The sequence below is a fragment of the Bos taurus genome, chromosome 19, assembly GCF_002263795.3.
Source record: "Bos taurus isolate L1 Dominette 01449 registration number 42190680 breed Hereford chromosome 19, ARS-UCD2.0, whole genome shotgun sequence".
In the NCBI taxonomy this organism is placed as follows: domain Eukaryota; kingdom Metazoa; phylum Chordata; class Mammalia; order Artiodactyla; family Bovidae; genus Bos; species Bos taurus.
Genome location: NC_037346.1, coordinates 36,240,656 through 36,261,193, shown reverse-complemented (window position 1 = coordinate 36,261,193; position 20,538 = coordinate 36,240,656). Strand labels below are relative to the sequence as shown.

The 20,538-nt window shown below is 52.6% G+C and overlaps 2 protein-coding genes and 1 non-coding gene across 4 annotated transcripts in view; 1 reads left to right on the top strand and 2 right to left on the bottom strand.

Annotated features, from left to right (window-relative positions):
* The window catches only part of ACSF2 (acyl-CoA synthetase family member 2), a 31,503-nt gene extending 11,963 nt beyond the window's left edge, over positions 1 to 19,540 (top strand). The window contains exons 2-16 of the mRNA NM_001078112.1: positions 6,579 to 6,774; positions 7,152 to 7,280; positions 7,523 to 7,576; positions 7,864 to 7,982; positions 8,088 to 8,253; positions 8,790 to 8,885; positions 9,017 to 9,174; positions 9,457 to 9,548; positions 9,854 to 9,930; positions 16,337 to 16,444; positions 17,640 to 17,791; positions 18,606 to 18,747; positions 18,829 to 18,939; positions 19,072 to 19,140; positions 19,401 to 19,540. Coding sequence (NP_001071580.1) covers positions 6,579 to 6,774; positions 7,152 to 7,280; positions 7,523 to 7,576; positions 7,864 to 7,982; positions 8,088 to 8,253; positions 8,790 to 8,885; positions 9,017 to 9,174; positions 9,457 to 9,548; positions 9,854 to 9,930; positions 16,337 to 16,444; positions 17,640 to 17,791; positions 18,606 to 18,747; positions 18,829 to 18,939; positions 19,072 to 19,140; positions 19,401 to 19,451 — 1,720 coding nt within the window. The 3' untranslated portion in view covers positions 19,452 to 19,540. The remainder of the gene's footprint in view (positions 1 to 6,578; positions 6,775 to 7,151; positions 7,281 to 7,522; positions 7,577 to 7,863; positions 7,983 to 8,087; positions 8,254 to 8,789; positions 8,886 to 9,016; positions 9,175 to 9,456; positions 9,549 to 9,853; positions 9,931 to 16,336; positions 16,445 to 17,639; positions 17,792 to 18,605; positions 18,748 to 18,828; positions 18,940 to 19,071; positions 19,141 to 19,400) is intronic.
* CHAD (chondroadherin) lies at positions 1,304 to 14,246 on the bottom strand. Of its 2 annotated transcripts, none has more exons than XM_005220480.5 (4): positions 13,419 to 14,246; positions 11,263 to 11,426; positions 10,851 to 10,996; positions 1,304 to 2,176 (listed from the first exon to the last, which is right to left on the bottom strand). In XM_005220480.5, the coding sequence occupies exons 1-3, from the start codon at positions 14,196 to 14,198 to the stop codon at positions 10,855 to 10,857; spliced, it is 1,086 nt and encodes a 361-aa protein (XP_005220537.1). In that variant the 5' UTR covers positions 14,199 to 14,246; the 3' UTR covers positions 1,304 to 2,176; positions 10,851 to 10,854.
* MIR584-2 (microRNA mir-584-2) lies at positions 19,272 to 19,360 on the bottom strand. The gene has a single exon (NR_031337.1). It is a non-coding gene; the product is annotated as a microRNA mir-584-2 (primary transcript).
* Positions 19,541 to 20,538: the final 998 nt, after the last annotated feature.

The following is a 20,538-nucleotide window of genomic DNA, read 5'->3' as shown; positions in this document are numbered from 1 at the left end:
AGTAAGCAGTGTGTCCTGACCTGCTCTGTTCTGCTGAATGTAGGGAACATGCATCCATGTAGGAAACCAGTTGGCTGGCCCAGCAGTCACGGGCTAACAGGAACTGCACAGAGGCCACAGAACTGCTTTCTCATCTGCTGGAACTCTCAGAAAGGAAAACTCTGCTGCCTTCAAAACTGGGCTGATTTATTTTCTCGAGTAGTTTCTAAGATGGAAATCACAAGCAGATGTGTTTGCTCGGCTTGCCCAGTATTGTTTATTAATGTATGCATGTATTTTGCAGAGAAGCAATACATGCTGCTTTTATTTTTCTGACAGGATGGTAAATACCATAGTCAGTTGCTAAATTTAGTTTATGAATTGTGTTTCTGTCAACACTGGTTTAAGCCCTAGAAAGCTCTTCTTTTTAACTTTATTGTGCACCATTGTGCTCACTCAATTGTGTTCGGCTCTTTGTGACTCCATGGACTGTAGCCCACCAGGCTCCTCTGTCCTGGGAAGTTCCCAGGCAAGAATCCTGGAATGGATTGCCATTTTCCTCTCCAGGGGATCTTCCCAACCCAGGGATCGAACTACATCTCCTGAATCTTCTACATTGGCAGGCGGGTTCTTTACCACTGAGCCAGCTGATTAACTTTGTGTTCAAATATAACATAGATTCAGGAAATTACACATATTTTATGTACTTGTTGATAAATTTTTGATAAATTGAACACACCCATAGAACCAGAACCTAGTGAGCCACTCCCTTGATTTCTAACAGCATAGAAAATAGTTTTGCCTGTTTTGTACATATAAATGGAATCAGATGGTATATACCTTTTCCTGTCTGGCTTCTCTCATTTAACAGTTTTTAATGAGTTTCATTCATATCTCTGGGTGTAGTCATAGTTCATTGGCTCTCATTGCTATATAATATTGAAATAATCATCACCATTTATTTATCTATTCTACTATTGAGTAGGTAGTTTCCATATTGGAGATACAAATGCAAATATCCTGTCTTTTGGTGGGCACATATATGATTTCTTTTGGCTGTATACCTAGGAATAGAATTTTGTACATTATTTTAAAAAGTGTACAATTCAATCATTTTTATTGTGTTTATGGATATGTGTGAGTCACACCCTGAGCTATCACCTCTCTATCCTCCCATCCCCTCTGCCCTAAGCAACCACTTACTCTACTTTTTGTCTCTACAGATTTGCCTAACCTCAACATGACATAAATGAAATTATACAATATGTGATTTTCTGTGTCTGGCTTCTTTCACTTACTACAGTATTTTCAAGGTTCATCCGTGTTGTAGCACGTATCAGTATTTTATTCCTTCTTATGGTCAAATAATATTCCATTGTACAGATATTCCCCATTTTGTCTATCCATTTATGCATTGCTGGATATTCAGGTTCTTTTCACTTTTTGACTATTGTGGATAGTAATGCTCTAAACATTTGTGTACAAATCTTTGAACACTTGTTTTCACTTCTTTTGGGTATGTGCCTAAGAGTACAATTGCCAGGGCAAATGTTAACTCTATGTGTAACTCTTTGGAGAACCACCAGAAATGTTTTCCACAGCAGCTGCACCACTTTACATTCCCATCAGCAATGCAAAAGAGTTCCAGTTTCTCCACATGCTCCCCAAATTTGTTATGCTGGTTTCTTGTTTATACCTTCCTAGTGGGTACAGTTCGGTTCAGTTCAGTTCAGTCGCTCAGTCGTGTCCGACTCCTTGCGACCCCATGAATCGCAGCACGCCAGGCCTCCCTGTCCATCACCAACTCCCGGAGGTCACCCAAACTCATGTGCATCGAGTCGGTGATGCCATCCAGCCATCTCATCCTCTGTCGTCCCCTTCTCCTCCTGCCCCCAATCCCTCCCAGCATCAGGGTCTTTTCCAATGAGTCAACTCTTCGCAGGAGGTGGCCAAAGTACTGGAGTTTCAGCCTCAGCATCAGTCCTTCCAAAGAAATCCCAGGGCTGGTCTCCAAGTGCTATTTAATTGTGGTTTCAGTTTACATTTCATGTGCTTGTTGGCCATTCATATATCTTCTTTGGAAAAATGTCTACTGAAGTCCTTTGCTTATTTTTTAATTGGGTTATGTGCATTATTTATAATTCAAGCATTTGGTTATTCATTTGAGCACTTCTTACATTCCAGGCCCTGTGAGGCACTGAAGACAAAACAGTGGATCCATTAGTTGCCAAACAAAACAATTATTTTTTTAAGTAACCCTTGTTTCCTAACTTGTCTTATGAAATAAGATCTGGCAACAGATCTAGGCCTGAATTCTCACATGCCCATTCTCTGCGCACACCTTTAGGTGCGGCTGTGCTTTGTCTCCATTCCCTCCCAGCTCCTGCCTAGCTGACTGACTCCCAACTGGCATTTTATAACACCCACTCCAAGTAGCTAAAGTCTTACTCTAGTTGTTTGAGTTGGGAGCACCTGGGACTCTTGGCGTCCTGCTCCAGCTCCTTAAACTTTCCACAAACAGACAACTTTTCCTAAAACCATATCTAGTTTCTTTTTCGGGTATAAATGGGGTATCTGCCACTTTGTTTAAGAATAGAAAAAGAAGTGGCCGCCCTTCTTGCTCAAGGTGTTTTGGGTGTGTTTGAGGAAGGAGAGAACTAGAATCAATGGTGTTTGCATTTGGGCTTTTGAAATGATGGGTGGTTCTTAAATTTATGAGCTTTGACATGAGTTTCTCAAACTCTTCAATCTTTTGAAGGAGCAACCTGTTTTTACTTCAACCTTGTCCTACCCCAGTCCCCGTTTCTTGGCTTCAATTAGTAAACAACTGTGGAAAAATAAAATTGAGATTAGACAATCTCTAGTGATCAGATAAGGACTAAATCCAGAGCCCATCTCATCCTTTCTCCCCAAATTGGGCAGGCAAGGCTATCATGCTGGGGTAGTGGTGCTGGATTCTCCATTCTCCACTTCAGGTTCAGCTATTTACCAGCTAGGCAGCCCACTTGGCCTCTTTGCACTTCAGTTTCCTTACCTGTACAAAGAGAGTTCATAACGCCCACCTGTATTTTTTAGAACTGGCTTAGTGTGTATCAGAGAAACCCCTTCTCACCATGGTTTTAGTAGATGGAGTTTTTCTGGGAAATGGCCAGTGTGTGGCTGGTGTGGTACAGCCTGCTGTCAGGCTCCATGTCCGTCTGTCTTGTTGCTCTGCGATGCCAAGCTCACCATGTGCTCCAAGAGAACTATCACAGGCAGCATTCCAGCCAGCAGGAAAGAAAAAGAGAAGATGTGCTTCCCTTTAAGGGCTCTTCTCCGAAGCTGTGCACACACATACACACAACCTCTGCTTAAATCCCATTGGCCAGACTTTATTCTTCAACCAGACCACCTACTGTGGAAGCTTGGAAATGTGGTGTCTATTCCACATGGCCATGGCCAGGTAAACATCTGAGGGTGTATTATTAAGGGAGAAGGGGCTACTGGGAGTCTCTGTCATTCCACCTATCAGAGCCGCTGTGAAGATAAAGGAGACAATACACTTTTGAACTACATTTGGGGATGCTGTGCTTAGTCCCTCAGTTGTGTCTGACTCTTTGCGAACACATGGACTATAGCCCACCAGGCTCCTCTGGGGGATTCTCCAGGCAAGAATACTGGAGTGGGTTGCCAGTATTGCCTGGGATTGCCAGGGGATCTTCCCAACCCAGGGATCGAACCCAGGTCTCCCACACTGCAGGTAGATTCTTTACTGTCTGAGCCACCAGGGAAGGGCACATAAATCAACCTGTTGATTTGTCAGCTAGGCATTCCAAGAGGCCACTGAAAACCATGGTGAGTGTGTAGAAAATCATATTCCACACCAAACAGAACTCTGGGACATTTTGAGAATAAGGGGATCCGTGTTGTGAAACAGATGCCCCAGCTCCCCACTTTTAATGCTTTGTTGACAACAAGACCATTAAACTGGCTGAAATCTGTGTTTTTCTGCCTTCTAATCCAGATGCTGGGCTGTTGGGAGGTGGCTTACCAAGGCTTCAAGGGCAGTGGTAAACCACTGAATGCAAAAAATGTATTTAGTTTGGATTCACCAGTTGTAAGCAACAGAAACCCAACTCAGACTAGCTTAAATGTTTGTTCATATTTTAGATTACATATATAAGTAAGATCATGCAACATTAGACTTTCTGCTTCCGGCTTATTTCCCTTAAGCATAATGTCCTTTGGATTCATCCATGTTGTTGCAAATGGAATTCAGCTCCTCTCTCCCCTCACCAAACTAGTTTAAATTCAAGGAGGGACTTTATTGACTGGTGACAGTGAAAAGTCCAGAGGCAGGTAGACTCAACATGTGACTGTCTAGGTATTCGACAAGCTCAAGATTAAGTCTGTCGCTGGGTCTTCCTGGCTGTTTCTGTTTTTGTCTCTGTCTTTCCATCTCTCTACTTTCCCCTGTGTTGACTTTCTTCCTAAGCAGGTTTTCTCTACATGCTTGCTCTTACACCCATCACTGTGGCAAACCCAAGAAAGGAGCACATCTGTTTCCTAGTGGGCAAAAATAGTGCCCTCCACATTATGCCTGTGAGAGAAGGATTTGGGTACACAGTCTCTTTTGAGGGGTGTCATGGTGACTACGAGGAACTACCTCAGTAGTTCTTTAGGTCTGCCAACCTGAGTGGTAGAATGCGGGGGCTGGCAGGGCTTCAGAGGCCTGTGACTTCTGGCTGTTTTCTGTCCTAGCACACCTGAGGAAACCAGCTGGCTTAGGTGGCTCACTACAATCTTTGAGAAGATTGCCCAGGGAGGTGATCTAGATAGTATCCCTTTGAGGATAACCACAGATCCAAGTCCTCAGACTTTATAGGTGGGGAGGCTGAGGCCCAGAGAGGAGAAGACACAGGTATCTTCACTTGGATTTTCTTGAGAACAGGTACATGGGTGCAGGTGGTTTATTTGTGATCCTGGGAAGCAGGAGTGAGGGAGTATGGAGAGGAGACAAGAAGTCAATTTGGGGCGTGTGTGGGCAACCAGGATCTTACCGCACCCCCCCCCCGCCCCCAGGCTTGATGCCTCCCAGAACCGCCCAGCCACAGAAGGAGAAACTTGAGGGAGTCCCTGAGGACAGAACCACAAGACACTGCCCTATCAGTGAAACTAGAAATGTGCTGAGGACACATGTCAAGGGACACCGAAGGTGTTTGTGACAATCTCCCACCCAGCCAGTGGCACACTTGGGATGAGACCTCAGGCCCCCAGCTCCATCCAGTGCTCACTCGCTCTCCAGTTTGTGACTCATCTTTATTGAAGTCAGGACAACCTACCCATCAGCCTGCACTGGGACACACCCTCATGTGACGTGAGGTCTCCTCTCTCATTTATAGGGAAACCCAGTTTTGCTCCCCTCTGCCCTGCATACTTTATTCCGTCCAGAAATTCTCCCTCATAAGCCAGAAGCAGCCAATCGGTGACAATTAGGATTGGCCTTTTCAGCTCAGCAACTGTAGGACTGAATCATCAGGAAGGGCCCCCAGGGCCCACACCACCCTGGGGTGGTGGTCTGGAAAGCCTGGATCTGGAGCATGCCCTCTCGGATGAGAACAGGGTCTGAGAGCTGTCATATACTTCTCTGGGCCTGGATGGGAGCCCAGCACCTGTCACCCAGGTCTGGCAAATAGGCATAAGCAGGCCTAAGCTTATGATACTTAGACTTCTGGGGACCTTTTTTTAAAAAAATAATAATTAATTGTTTTAATAATTCATAACAGTTTTAGTTACAGAATAACTGAGTAGATCATACATGCAGTTCATTATGCCCACCCCCGACCCCATCCCTGGCACTGTTTCTCTGATATTAACATCTGCATTCGTATGGCACATTACAATTAGTGAACTAGTATGGTACATTATTGGCTTCCCAGGTGGCACTAGTGGTAAAGAACCTGCCCACCAGTGTAAGAGACACAGGTTCAACCCCTGAGTCAGGAAGATCCCCTGGAGGGAGGGCACAACAACTGACTCCAGTATTCTTGCCTGGAGAATGTCATGGACAGAGGAGCCCGGGGGGCTACAGTTCATAGGGTCACAGAGTCAGACTAGACTGAAGCAACTTAGCACACATGCACGCATGGCACAGTATTGTTGACCATGGTCCAAGTTTACATCAGGGTTTAGTCCTTGTGTTAGATTATTCTGTGGGTTTTGACAGATACCCAGGGGTCTTTTTACCAGGAGGAAGTGGTGTCTAGAATGAGGCCATTCCCAGCCCGCCCAGGCTACCTCTCAGCATGACTGACCTTAGAGTCCCTTTCCAGGGTTTGGATACCAAGGCTCCAGACCCTTGGTACTGAGTGGAAACTGAGGAGTAGGCTGGGGAGAACCTTCTCTCTGATTAGGGACAGAGGTCAGCATCCAGGTTTTGATTTCCCAAGGGCAAAGTAGCTCCTATGTTAAATGGGTCCCTGGCGATGGGGCAGATCAGACAGTTTCTGGAGTTTCCTGCACACGTTGTATGCAACCTGCTTCCTAGCATGATGTGCCAGCCTTTGGTTCCAGGGAGGCCTGGCTTGGTGCAGTTGAGCGCATAGCCCCTCTTCCCACAGTTCAGGAGAGCTGGATCACACCGTCCCCTTGCCCGTCGGAGGCTTCAGCTATGTCCAGGGCCACGTCGGATTGCACCTCAGTAACAAGACCGTGGGGCGGTGCCTGGATGCCACAGCACAGAGGGTCCCAGACCAGGAGGCCTTGGTTGTCCACCATGAAAACATCAGGTTGACCTTTGCCCAACTCAAGGAAGAGGTGGGTCCTGACTTTGAACCTTCAAAGTGGGCAGGTGCTGGCCCCCAGGTGCCAAGCTTGGTGGAGCTGCAAGGGTGGTGCCTGGCTATGGGGCAGGGTGCTGGGGCTGCCTGAGAGACCCCAAGGAATGTCAGGAGAGGAGGGCAGGGCCGAGGCAGAGGAGGTCCAGGTGCCTCCTGCATCAGTCGTTTCTGGGACACTGGTTAACTATGCATGTTCCCAAGTCCCCCTCCAGACCTCAGGCCTGCGTATCTGCCTGTCCCTCATTCCCAAGTGCTTCTGATGTGAACCCCTGGGCCAAAGGTTAAAGTCAGACTCATGGGCTCCTTTCTGCTCACCTGCATCTCACTCCTCTGTTCCCCTTCTGTTTACTCTAGGTGGATAAAGCTGCTTCTGGGCTCTTGAGTATCGGCCTCCGCAAGGGTGACCGGCTGGGCATGTGGGGACCCAACTCCTATGCATGGGTACTCATGCAGCTGGCCACAGCCCAGGCTGGCATCATTCTGGTGAGGAGGGGATTACCTGGCATAGCTGGGTATGCAGGGGGGAGGGCATCATTCAGGGGAGCTCCCTGGACCCTCAGCCCCAGAATCACACCAGTGCCTGGCTGGTTTCAGACCAGCTAGTGCTTTCTGCTGAAGCCCACCAGGGAAGCCTGAAGGTACAGGGTGCTGCCTCTGAGGGTGGAGGGGCTGCAAATGGCAGCATCTGCCCAGGACACGTGACGTGCCCTCACTGTCTCCACCAGGTATCTGTGAATCCAGCGTACCAGGCTATGGAGCTGGAGTATGCCCTCAAGAAGGTGGGCCCATTCCTTGGGTACTGTGGGAGAAGCCAGCTAGTACCTAGCACAGGGGGCTTCCAGTTGTCACAGAAGGCTGAGAGGGGTGGGGGGCATGCACAGGGAACACCCTGAGTCTGTCCTTCTTCAGGCAGTGGGTGGGAGGAGGGGATGGTAGGTCATACAGGCTAGTGTGTGTGTCGGGGGTGGTGGCTGTGTGTATGGGAGAGAGAGCAACTGTCAGGACTCTACCACATTCCCAGGCTGGGGCTTCCTGCTGACCGTGGTGGGGGGCTCCCCTTCTACAGGTGGGCTGCAAAGCCCTCGTATTTCCCAAGCAATTCAAGACTCAGCAATACTACAACATCCTGAAGCAGATCTGTCCAGAGGTGGAGAAGGCCCAGCCAGGGGCCTTGAAGAGTCAGAGGTGGGGGTGTCTGGGTTGAGAGGGGTACATCATGCCTTTTCCTGGCCCCCTCACTCCTTACCCATCTCTGTGGGCCATCCCTCTCATCATGCTCCCCACCGCCAGGCTTCCAGATCTGACCACAGTCATCTCGGTGGATGCCCATCTGCCAGGGACACTGCTTCTAGATGAGGTGGTGGCAGCTGGCAGTCAAGAGCAAAATCTGACCCGGCTCCGGCACACCCAGCAGTTCCTGTCCTGCCATGACCCCATCAACATCCAGTTCACCTCGGTACGGCAGAGATCTCCAGGTCCTGAACCCAGGCTGGCATGCTAACACCTGCCTGCCCTGAGACCCGCCCCGAGAGCAAGGAGGCAGCAGAGATCAGTAGAGCACTCTCCTGCGGCCAGCCCTAGCTGTCCCCTCTGCCCTGGAAAACATCAGCAACTAGAGTCCTTGTCACATGCCCCTCTCCCCTGGCCCTCTTGTCCCAAGCACAGGGGCAGATGTGCTGAGCCGCCACAGGTCAGAGCCCCTCATTTGGCAGATGGGGAAACTGAGACCCCGAGAGGCCATCTGCTGGTGAGCCTCTGAGCCACCTTATAAGTGGCCTGAGAGTAGACCTTCTCTGCCACATTTCTGAATCCTAACACCTGGCACCGTGCAGGCACAAGGCAAGTTGCTAAATATGTACTGAGTGAATGAATGGATCTAGGGCAACAATCTCAGTCTCCTGACTCCCAGTCCAGTGCTCTTCCATGCCGTGGCCCAGGGTGGGAAGGGGATGGGATGAAAGAGGCCAAGCTATCAGCTTCTTGTCTTGTCAGGGGACAACCGGCAGCCCCAAGGGGGCCACACTCTCCCATTACAACATTGTCAACAACGCCAACATGATAGGGCAGCGCCTGAGACTGCACCAGAAGGTGAGGGGTGCTGGCCCAGCAAGGGCTTCCTGGCACCCTGCAGGGGTGGGGGTTTGCTGGGTTCCCCCTTCTGGCTAGAGGAGCTCGGCTTCTGGCCCCACAATAGACCCAGCTCCTGCTTCCATCTCCAGACGCCAGAGGAGTCGCGGGTAGTGCTGCCTAGCCCCCTGTACCACTGCCTGGGCTCTGTGGGGGGCACAATGGTGAGCCTGATGCACGGTGTCACCCTCATCCTGTGCTCTCCGGTCTTTGAGGGCAAGAAGACGCTGGAGGCCATCAGCAGAGAAAGGTGGGCATCAGTGGGCAGCTATCTGTGGGCTGATAAGATCCTCCTGTTCCTCACTCCTGGGCCCTGATTCCTTTCCAAGCTGTCTCCGCCCTCCAATCAAGAGAAATGGAGATGGGGTAGTGGGAGATTCTCAGGAGACCAGTCCCTCCCTCCAAGGAGCTTCTGCTTATATCCCACAGTTGTAGCCGTGGCCCTTACTGTAGGCTTAGAGTCTGGTGGGTGAGAGGAGGAAGTTCCCTTCTACTTCCAAGCCTGATTTTGAGATGCACCTCCCTTATACAGAGGCTGCTTCCTGTATGGGACCCCCACAATGTTCGTGGACGTTCTGAACCAACCAGACTTCTCCAGTTACGACATCTCAACCATGCGTGGAGGTGGGATGGGGCCAAGAGTGGTGAGGCCAGGACTAGCCTAGTGAGCTGCATAAGTGCCCAATCTTTCATTTAGGGGCAAAAAGGCCACTAAACATGGGTGGGAGGGAGGGAAATCCTCTATGTCCCTAGACACCAGCCTAAGACCAGCTGCCTAGACATCAGCCTAAGGACAGCTGCCAGGTCTAGAAACAAGTCCAGGGTTGGGAAGCAAAGGGAATGTTATTTCCTAAAAAGGGCTACAGGTGAATGGGAGTCTACTGGACCTGGAGAAGGTGGGAGCTGTGTCAGCCCTCTCTCCGATTCAGGTGTGATTGCTGGGTCTCCTGCACCCCCAGAGCTGATCAGAGCCATCATCAACAAGCTGAACATGAAGGAGCTAGTGGTAAGTAGAGGCAGGGGCTGGGGTGGAGGGCAGGCCAGGGCTGGGCAAGAACAGATTGCTGGATGTGTCGAGGAGTCCAGCCTGGGTCTCCAAGGAAGACCCTTCGGCTGGCCCTCCTTCTAGAAAGCAGATGTGAGAAACTGCAGTCTGACCTCATCAATAGCTCTCAAGTCACAAAGACAGGTGACAGGGGAGTAAATATTATACATACATAAATTTATATTTATAGAAATCTGGGGAAGAAATGCAGCGTGGGAGGATGTGTGGCAAAGCACCAGTGTCCTGGCAGGTGGGGGCTGGCAGAGTTGAGGGTAGGGGCTTCAGACCCTTCCTAGGAGCAAGGGGTAGGGCAAGGATCTGATGTTTGTTTCCAAATGACAGGGAAAGGGAAATCAAGAGGAGGATTCTGGAAGGGTGGCCATCCTGATGGTCACCCTGTTCTGGTCCTAATGGACTTGGGGGTCTTAGCAACAGCTTCTCTGAGAGGAGCTGTGGCCGTGAGGCCAGGCGTGCTGGAGCTCTCAGCATCAAGTGGAGCTGGGTTTGTGCTGGAGTGCCCGGGTGCCCTGCCAGGACATGTCTAGGTGTGAACAGATCTATGTATCAGCAGAGGGTGTTGGGAGAAGATGGGAGTCAGAGGTGAGAGGATCAGTAGTTTCTCCGGCAGAAGGCAGAGGCCAGTCACCAGGACTGGCTGGGTCAGGACCTGTGGTGAGGCAAGGACTGGTGTCAGGACGCCAACAGTCTAGATGCTGTTCGGAGAGAATGGTGGGAGTCCTAGGAGGTATCATTTTCCCCCTTAGAGGAGGGAGCCCCAGTCCTCCCCTCCTTTCCCTGTAAAAATGGAAGTATCCTGGGACACCCTCCTCAATTCCAGAGTCTCCAGAGAGAGAATAGGGGCCATGCCCATTGGACCCCACCTGTTTAATGGCGGCCGGCTTTCTTGGACCTCTTGGTGGGGAACTTGCAGCCGCGGAAGGCGTCCGTGTCACGAATGTGCTGGCCCCTGAACTTGGCGGGTGATGCACAAGTGGCATCAGGGCGAGAGGTCTTAGCTTCCAGCCACCTGGAGAGACAGAGAGTTGCTGGGGTTGGGGAAGGGATGGAAGAGTACTGGAGGTAAAGACAGTGAACCATGGGGTCAGGTTGACTTTGCTTTGGGGTAGTCTGGAACTGTCATCTTCATTTTACAAATGGGGAAGTGCCCAGCGTCCCACACCTCTTAGGGAGCAAATCTAGGACATATGCCTAGGATGTCTTAGTGCAGGGTCAGTATGTCTCCACTCCATCACAGGAGGATGGCCTCTAGGGGTACTACTGGGGCCCTCTCACCTCCGAAGGCCCCGGAGCTGGCAGGTACACTTCCAGGGGTTGTTGGTGAGGGTGAGGGTCTCCAGGCTGTCAAAGGGGAAGTTGGAGGGCAGCTGGTGCAGGCGGTTGTTCTCCAGATGGACATGTTTCAGCGTGGTCACACCCAGGAAGGCACCGTCAGAAAACTAGGGAGCAGGGTGGGTGTGAGTGAGCAGCTCAGTCCCAGTGTCCAGCCTCTCCTAGCTCTATGCTCCCACGGGGCAGGGTCCACCCCGAATGCAAGCAGTGGTGCCCTGAGCAGGTTCACAGCGTGACTAGGTTTTCTCAGAAGATCTAATCCATACAATGGTCTGCTGAGCTAGGTAGTGTTATTTTCAATATGTAGATTGCAGGGCAAGGTTAAGTCCCTTGCTCAGGGTGGCACTAGGGAGTCAACAGTAGCTGCAGGGCCACTTCTAGCTCCTTTTCCTCTGGCACTGTGCTCCCCGTGCAAACACTGGGACTGGGGAGGCAGCCAGAGTTTGGCCTCAGTGGCCCAAGCTGGCACAGAGTGAAGCTGGCCAGTGTTTGGTGGGATGGGCCGTGGGCCCAGGCTCCCCACAGCCCCAGGGTCCTGCATGCCCCCAGCTTTGTCCTCCCTGCTCCCGCACTGCCTGCCAGGCACTATTTGTGGAGCCACCTTGGTGGAGTCTTGGGCCAGGCTGGCTGGCTCCAGAGGAAACATTCTATTGGTGCCCACATCTTGGCCCAGACGTCACAGTTCCTGCCTGGCCTCGCCTGCCCCAAATGAGCCCCTGCTTCCCCGCTGTACTTCCCACTGAAAGGCCACGCTGGCAATAATGGGCCACAGGGGACTGTGACTTCAGCTGGGGAGTGTTCGGGGCTGAAGAAGGGCAGGCTCGGGCAGGCTCTGTCCGCCCAGATGAAGGCCGGTTGCTATCCAGGTATGATTCTGCCCTCATCTCTGTGCCTGTGGTCCAGGGAAGGGTGTGAACCTCCCTGGTATTCAGACTGTTCTGATCTATCTTCCCACCTTACCCTGTTTCCTGCCCAAACCTCCTGGTGAAGCCCCTGCGCCAGAGCAATTTTCTAGTCCCAAGAAGGGATTCCACCCTGACCCAAGGCAGCAGCACCTGGCCAGGCACTGGGCATCTGAGGGAGGACAAAGTCAGGAGATGGGTCTGGTGACCAGGGTGGGCAAAGGGCAGTGAGTGGTCTGGGGCACAGTGAGGCATGGCCAATCTTTCCTGTGGGGAGACACCTAGGGTCCTTGTGCCGAAGGTTGACAGTAGTGAGTGGCTCTTGCCTTTTCCCCTTCGTAGAACCCATGGATGCCATGCCTGCAGCCTGGGGCAGGCCCCTGGTCCATGGTCCCCACTCAGCTGAAATGACCCTGAGAATGCAGTGGAATGTATGTGTGTGGACTGGGGGTGGGGTGGGGGATCCACCAGGGCCTCTGGGAGGCATGGAGGCGGTCTTCCTCAGTTATGTGCTCCCTGCTCATTCCCCAGCCCCCCACTCCACCTTAGCACTCATGCACACTCCCCACCAGGAACAGGGTCTCTTTGTGGGCCTGATTTGCCCAGCTCCTCTGGAAGGCTTCTCAATAAACAAACCTCCCTTTATGGGGTGGTAGGTTTACTGGAGGCAGGAAAAAAACAGCAGAGGAGGGGTGGAAGGCCTAACAGGAAGAGGTGGCTTCTGCGCACAGCAGGGGGGTTGAGGGCCCTGGATATGCCTCCTGGGGGCCATTGGTGGGGCCAGGACAGCCTAACTCTGTTTATAAGTAGGAATCTTAGGAGGGTAGTGGCTGAGACTCAGGACAGGGACAGCAGGGCAGGATTTGGGGTGGGGACATGATAAGAAGACTGAAGCGACTTAGCATGCATGCATGCATTGGAGAAGGAAATGGCAACCCACTCCAGTATTCTTGCCTGGAGAATCCCAAGGACAGGGGAGCCTGGTGGGCTGCCGTCTATGGGGTTGCACAGAGTCGGACACGACTGAAGCGACTTAGCAGCAGCGATAAGATGAGGACAGAGCTCCACACCTTGGAGACAGCCACTGGTAGAGGAATTTTAGGGGAGAGGGGATGGTGCCCAGCTGTGGCCCTGGATCCCCGGGCCTCCTGGCAGTGAAGAAGGAGCCAGGGCACAGCCCCGCAAGCAGGAGCTCACCTTCTCCAGGTTGGTGTTGTCCAGCCAGAGCGTCTCCAGGTATCTGCCGAAGGACTGGAAGGCATTATCGGGAATGCTTTTCAGGGGATTGTGGGACAGCTTCAGCTCCTCCACCACCCTCAGCTTGCTCAGAGCAGCTGAGGGGTAGCTGGACAGCTGGTTCCTGTCCAGGTAGAACTTGGCAAGGTTTTCCACGTCGTCCAGAGCGCCGGGCTGCAGGGAACTGAGTGAGTTTTCCGACAGGTAGAGCCAGCGCAGGTCCTTGGCGCCCTGGAAGGCACCTGAGCGCAGCTCTCGGATCTTGTTGTTGTTGAGCTGCAGGATGAAAAGGTTGACCAGAGGGGAGAGCAGCCCCCGGGGCAGCTCCGTCACCTTATTGTGGTCCAGGTAGAGGTAGGTGAGCTCGGTCAGGTCGTCAAAGGCACCGGCACGCAGCACGCGGATGTCGTTATGGGACAGGTACAGGTAGATGAGCTGCTTGAGGCCTCGGAAGGCGCCAGCGGCCACCTCGCGGATCTGACAGTGCTGCAGGTGCAGCGACACGAGGTTGGGCATGGCCCGAAATGAGTTGGCTGCCAGCACAGGGAAGTTGTTGCGCTGGAGGTTAAGCAGCTTGGTCTTCTCTGACACCTTGGGGATCTTCTGCAGCCCCACCTTGTCGCAGATGACGTGCTGCAGGTCGCTGTGGCAGTGGCAGTTCTGGGGGCAGGCGGCCAGCGCAGGCAGCAGGCTGGCCAGGAGGCCCAGGCTGAGGCTGAGCAGGAGCATCGGGCGGGCCATGGCCAGGACGTCTGGGGCCAAGGCAGGGGGCAGCGGCAAGTCCTCGGCGCTCGGTCTCCCGCCCTATTTATATGGTGGCCCTGACCGCAGCCGGCAGCCAGAGCCAGCTCCTACGTGGAGCCGGAGGCCACCGGGTTAACTCCCTCCCGCCCAGAGCTGCGCCCCTGCCCTCGACCGGGAAGGGCCCTCCCACCCTGGGGACTCTGCGGGGGGCCGCACTGGCCCTGAACCTCGGCCCCTAGCTCGGGCCCCTGTCTCCCTGCCCTCGGACCCACTCCCTGCCCACCCCATCTCCTCTCCGCCCGGGGCGGGGGAGGGTATGGGTGTGTCCAGGACCCAAGTTTACTCCCTAGTCGGGGAGAGGGGCAGCCCCCGAACTTATTTGTTTGCTCAAGTCTGAGCCTCCACGCCTCCCCCCAGACGCCCTCGGCCGCGTGCCCTGGACCCAGCGAGGGAGGAAGCAGGGCCTGGCAGCCGGACGCGAGTCTCGCCGCGGTCGCCGGCCGGCGGCGCTTTAATGGGGCTCTTGTGCAGCGCCGGCGGAGCGTGAGAGCCACCCTGGCGTCGGGCTCCCCGCTCCAGCTGCTCTCGAGAAGGTGGAGCTCCTCCCCGCCCTCGACTGGCCCTGGCCTCTCTCTCCCAGCCTCAAGCTGGCTTTCTGTCCCCTGCACCCCCTGTATCCCTTTGCCACGACTGAAGGCAACCAGAAAAGTGGGAACTGGCGGCGAGGGGATGACCCACAGGCCTCGGCAAACACCTAAAGACCACAGGCACGGTGGCTCTGTCTTCCCCCCTCCCTAATCTCCCTAAAATGTCCACATCTCCTCATACCTACCCCACCCTGCAGTGGTCAGGACCCTTTGTGGGGGGTGGTTCTCTAGGGGTGGTGGCCAGAGTGGCGCCAAGGTGTACCTGGCAGAAGCCACACCCGGGCAGTGGCCCCAGGACTGTAAGGGTGGGTGAGAGGGCTGGGTCCCAACAGCTCAGGCTTCACGACCCCAGGTCCTGTGGGCAGCCCTACCCCAGCCAACTGGGTCTCTGTGTGTCTACTTGTCAGCCACGGTGTCTGGGTTCCTGTGGAAACGGGAGGGTGGGCAGGCAGAGTCACAGCTCTGGCCCCAAAGCAAGCTCTGGGCTGACTGGTAGGAGTTCTTGTCTGTGTTGGGGGGTGCGAGGAGAAACCAGACCCCAAGTCTTGCCAGACCCCAGCTATGCCTGATTCATGCCCACTAACACAGGAGGGGAGGGGAGGGCTGAAGGATGAACGGACGAACAAAGGGCTGGTGTCTTTGCTGGCTGGAAGGAACCTCCCCAGCCCCTCTCCCTTCATGCGGTGCTCAGGTGCGGAAGCCTGCCGTCTTAAGCCCCTTCCAGCCATTGCCTCTGGATGGGGGTCATACTTGGGCCAGAACACTGTCTTGTGGTATTCCTCCAAGGCTGACTGCTGCTTTTCTGTTGCTCAGGATGTTCCAACCACTAGAAGGGGGGCTGGGGTGTGTGCCACTGGCTTTGTAAACCCTTGCTTTGGCTGTATTTTTATTTTGAGCAAAACAAATTTACAGGAAACTTTCCAGAATTTGAAGGGGGGGGCACCCTACCCCAAGACCAGGCATTTATCCCGGGTTTCGAGTGGATGGGGCAGGATAGGGGTAGGTGGCTGGTATCTGTGTAGCTCCCGTCTGGGCCAAGGCAGGCTGGCTTTCTCATCAAATTTATGGATTCTTCAGCTTGGAAAGAAGGGGCAGGGGATGCTGTGGCCTGAAATCGGGAAGGGGGTGTTAAGACAGCCTGGGGATGGGGTGGGGAAGCTGAGATGTTGGTAACTGGGAGCCACAGGCTAAACCATGTGGTTGCTCCAAGGAACCAGGAAGACTGAGAGCCCGGCTGGAAGAGAATGGCTTCCCTGCTCTCAATTTTATTTCAGACCTGGGCCCCCTGCTAGTTGAGCTAGTCTGACTCTATATCCAGTGCCTTTGCCTCCTGACCCCTGACCTCTGCCAAATATGCCTCTTTTCCCACTGTTCAACTGCTTCCATCCCCCACAACCCACTCCCCACCCCAGGTCCTTCCCTCAGGGTAACTTCCCCATCCTTCTGCTCCCCAGGCTCTGTTCCAAACACCCTTTCTGGCTCCTCTAGGTGGCTTATGGAACCACAGAGAACAGCCCCGTGACCTTCATGAACTTCACTGAGGACACTGTGGAGCAGAAGGCAGAAAGTGTGGGCAGAGTCATGCCTCACACAGAGGTGGGCCCCAGACACCCCCCTCCCACCACTCACCTGGGTGTGCCCCTGGGACATTTATTGCTTTCAATTAGAGATCCAAACAGCTCACTCCAGACACTGAGAACCCCCAGCCACGAGGTCTTCCTGGGCCTGGCCTGGGGCTTTCTCTGTGGGCTGAGGCCTGAACTGGGAAGAGCTGGAACAGTGGCCAGCTGCCAGCTGAACTTCTCTGCAGCCTCCCTTCCTGTCTGAGGTGTGTTTTTGCCAAGCCCACTGTCTGTTTTGGGGCAGCCAGAACAGCCTCATAGAGGAGCCAGAGCACAGAGATTTTTCCTACACAGCTTTCTCTCCCATAGCCTTCCCCTCCTTCCCCACCTCATTTCAGCAGATTTCCTCTTTGTGCTTGGCATAAACAGTTTCCCAAATAGCTTCTCCCTCTGGGAGTCCCTTGCATCTTGAAGACTGACCCAGAGCACCTTTCACTCTCAAATTCCCAGCCTCCAGTGCTGATGCTTTATGCCAGCGTACCCGCCTTGTACCTTCCCCTCCCGCCTTGTACCTCGCCCCTCTGGGATTACTGCCAATGTGCTTCCCCTGGGGCCAACCTCTCTCCTCCCTAAAGTGAGTGTGCAGTGACACCAGTCCCTCCCATGTGTCTGCCGTGTTCCATGTGTCACTCACTGAGAGGCCCGCCTGTGAGGCAGACAGGCCGGGTGCGGTTCTCCCCATTTCACAGATGCAGACACGAGGCACAAGGGCTAAGCTTTCCTTGCCAACGGTTGTGGCTCATTTCTCGACCAGGCTTTCAGATTCTACCTGTCTGCCACCTCTCCTGTTCATGTGGCCCTGCTCTGCCACCCTCTTTGGCTTCTTTATTTACTGCTTAGTGGGAAGTAAGAGGAGACTCCCTTCCTTCTGCACAGTTTATAATTCTTTAGCTGGTCTGGCCCCCCTTCTGGCCTCCTTCTCTGAGCAGCTCCCACCCACTCTGTTTCCCCCACACCTCCTGACTTGGGCCTCAACTGTTCTTTCATGCCCAGCTCAGGTACCCAACTGGTGACAGATCTACTCAGCCTGCGTCTCCATTCCTTGGGGATGGGCAGAGCCAGGGGGATTCATTATAGGGGGAAAGAAGGCAAAGCTCTCCCCATTCCTGAGGCCCCTCATCCTGAAGTGAGAGGGTGGGAGGCCCCAGCCTGAAGCTGCCTGGTCCCAGGCCCAGATTGTGAACACGGAGACGGGGACACTGACAGAGCTGAACACACCTGGAGAGCTGTGCATCCGAGGGTACTGCGTCATGCTGGGCTACTGGGGTGAGCCCCAGAAGACCGAGGAAGCAATTGGACAGGACAAGTGGTACCGGACGGGGTGAGAAGGCGGGGCAGGGTGGAGCGGTCGGCTGCCGAGGGGAAGCTGGGGGTCCTGAGGCTGAGTTGGGAACACTGAACTAGAACTGGGAGAACCAGTTGTCAAGATAGCCCCTTCCCATCTTGGAGACTTAAGTTTCAAAAATGTATAAAATGAGGATGATGATATTTTCCAAATAGGGCTCCTGGAAGGACCAAACGCAGTACAGATGAGAACTCCTAGGGTAGTGCCTGCAAAATTTGAGCCTAGATTCAGGTAGTCATTTAATTCAGTAAATTCTAATTATGCACCCGCCATGTGCTGGCACTGTTCTAAACACTGGTGGTCCAGGGGAAAGCAATGGGGAGGACCTGCTATTACTTCCCCCATGTCTGGTGGAGGGAGACAGATACAGTCAAGATCGTTTCCAACGTTCATAAACACAACTAATAAGATAGGGTCACAGGAGAGAGAGTGGCTGTGGTGGAGAAGCGAGATTCCTTTCTCTTTGGTGATCAGAGGAGGCTTCTCTCAGGTGGAAATGTTTGAGCTGAAACCTGAATGGTCAGAAGCCAGCCCCAAAAGGTGTATGCATAGATATGTTGAGAGAGAGAGAGAAAATATGCTCTAGGTATGGGTTTACTCGGTTTGGTCTGCCTCCTACATGAGATAGTTCCTCCTGTTTGATCCAGGTAATGTCTTGTTCGTGCCATATGCCCCGGAGTCTAGAGTAGTGTAAGACATATGGTAGGTGTTTCCTAAGTGTTTGGGAGTGAGTGAGTGAGCCAGCCAGATGAGGCAGAGGTCAGAGGTAGCTCCTGGGCTTTCCTTGCAGAGACATTGCCATGATGGATGAGCAGGGCTTCTGCAAGATTGTGGGCCGCTCTAAGGATATGATCATCCGTGGCGGCGAGAATATCTACCCCGCCGAGCTCGAAGACTTCTTTCACACACACCCACAGGTTCAGGAAGTGCAGGTGAGGCACCCAGCCCAGGTGAGAGCCCAAGAGCAGGGGACACAGATGGGGATGTCTGATATCTGTCTCTGACTTTGGAAGGTGGTGGGAGTGAAGGATGACCGAATGGGGGAGGAAATCTGTGCCTGCATTCGGCTCAAGGAAGGGGAGAAGACCACGGCAGAGGAGATCAAGGCTTTCTGCAAAGGGAAGGTGGGAGCCTCAATTCACCCCAAGCATCGCTGTGCTGCCCAGTTCTCTAATACCCTCTGCCTGCCAACCTGTCAACCCACTGCCCACCATGACCCTACCCAACCTCATGCTTTATCCCCCTCTGGCCTACAGATCTCCCACTTCAAGATTCCTCGGTACATCGTTTTTGTCACAAACTACCCCCTCACCGTCTCAGGAAAGGTATGTAAGGAGACCAGGGAGGGGCAGGGAAGTTGGAGCCCAGGTGCAGAAGGTCAGGTGGCCCTGCCTGAGCCTCCCTGAGTGATGAGCCAGAGTCTGTTGAGAGGCTGGCAGTTGGGTCACAAGTTTGTCAGCTCACCCTGGTTTGCCCTGAACTTTCCTGGCTTTAGCCTGAGAAACTCCTCAGTCCCAGGCAAACCAGCAGGGCTTGGACACCCTAGCTAGCTTGCCTAATTCTCACTTCTTTCACTTTCCTCTAGATCCAGAAATTCAAACTTCGAGAGCAGATGGAGCAACATCTAAACCTGTGAATAAAGGAAAAGAGAAGATCCTTCCTCCCTGCCCTTCTCCCACATTCCCCATGTCTGCTTTGTGATCTGGCATAAAGAGCTTCTCTGTTTACTTTGGCTGGTCTCTTGCTGGTGTGCTCTCTTTGCAGCTGCTACAGGATGGAGAAGGGAAGAGACCCAAAGCACTTTAAAACTCCTACTCCTTGTCAACGATGGTGCTAAGCACTTTGGTGTGCATTACCTATTTCATTTAATCCTTGCTCGATCCCTTTGAGATATCAACACAATTAGGGTGTTATCTAATCTAACACAATTAGATATCAACACATTTCTTTTTCACATTGTTGCCAGATTAGTGCAGCAAGAAGGATTTTTTTAAATAGCTTTATTGAGTTATAATTCACATACTACCCAGTTCACCCATTTAAAGTGTTACATTCAATGGTTTTTAGTATATTCACAGATATGTGCACTGATCAACAAAGTCAACATAAAAACTGTTCATCACCTCTTAAAAATAAACTCTATACCCTTTAACTATCATCCTACATCCCCCTACTCCCCTATCCCTCCCAAGCAAACCAATTTGGATCTTTTTTCTTAATCAATGAAACCAAGGCTTCCTTGATGGGCAGTTAAAGCAGGATAAAGCAAGCTGTAGCTTGAGCCAAGAAATAAAAAACAGCTAAGCACATCGATTTCTAGTTCAGAGACAGAAGGAAAAGTTCCTTCTGCTTGCAAGCCTTATCTCCCATTGTTTGCCCTCAGCAGCCGCAGCAGCCTCATCTTTACTTTTTAGAAAATGAACATAAATTTAGGGTGTTCTGAGTGCCAGTCACTGTATATGTACAGACACATCCATATCCTGTTGTATCCATATCCAGATACATCCAACATTTCCTGTAGAAATCTTCCCAAGAACACAGTCAAGCAGGCATTAGCCCCATTTCACAAAGGATGAAACTGTAAGTTCAGTGTCTTGCCCCAATTTACGCAGCTGGAATTAGAACCCAGCTGCCTGATTCCAAAGCCCATGATCCTTCCACTTCCTGGGACAGTTCGGGTGTCTGATTGTCCAGCCCTTCTTCTGAACCCTATCTGTCCCACA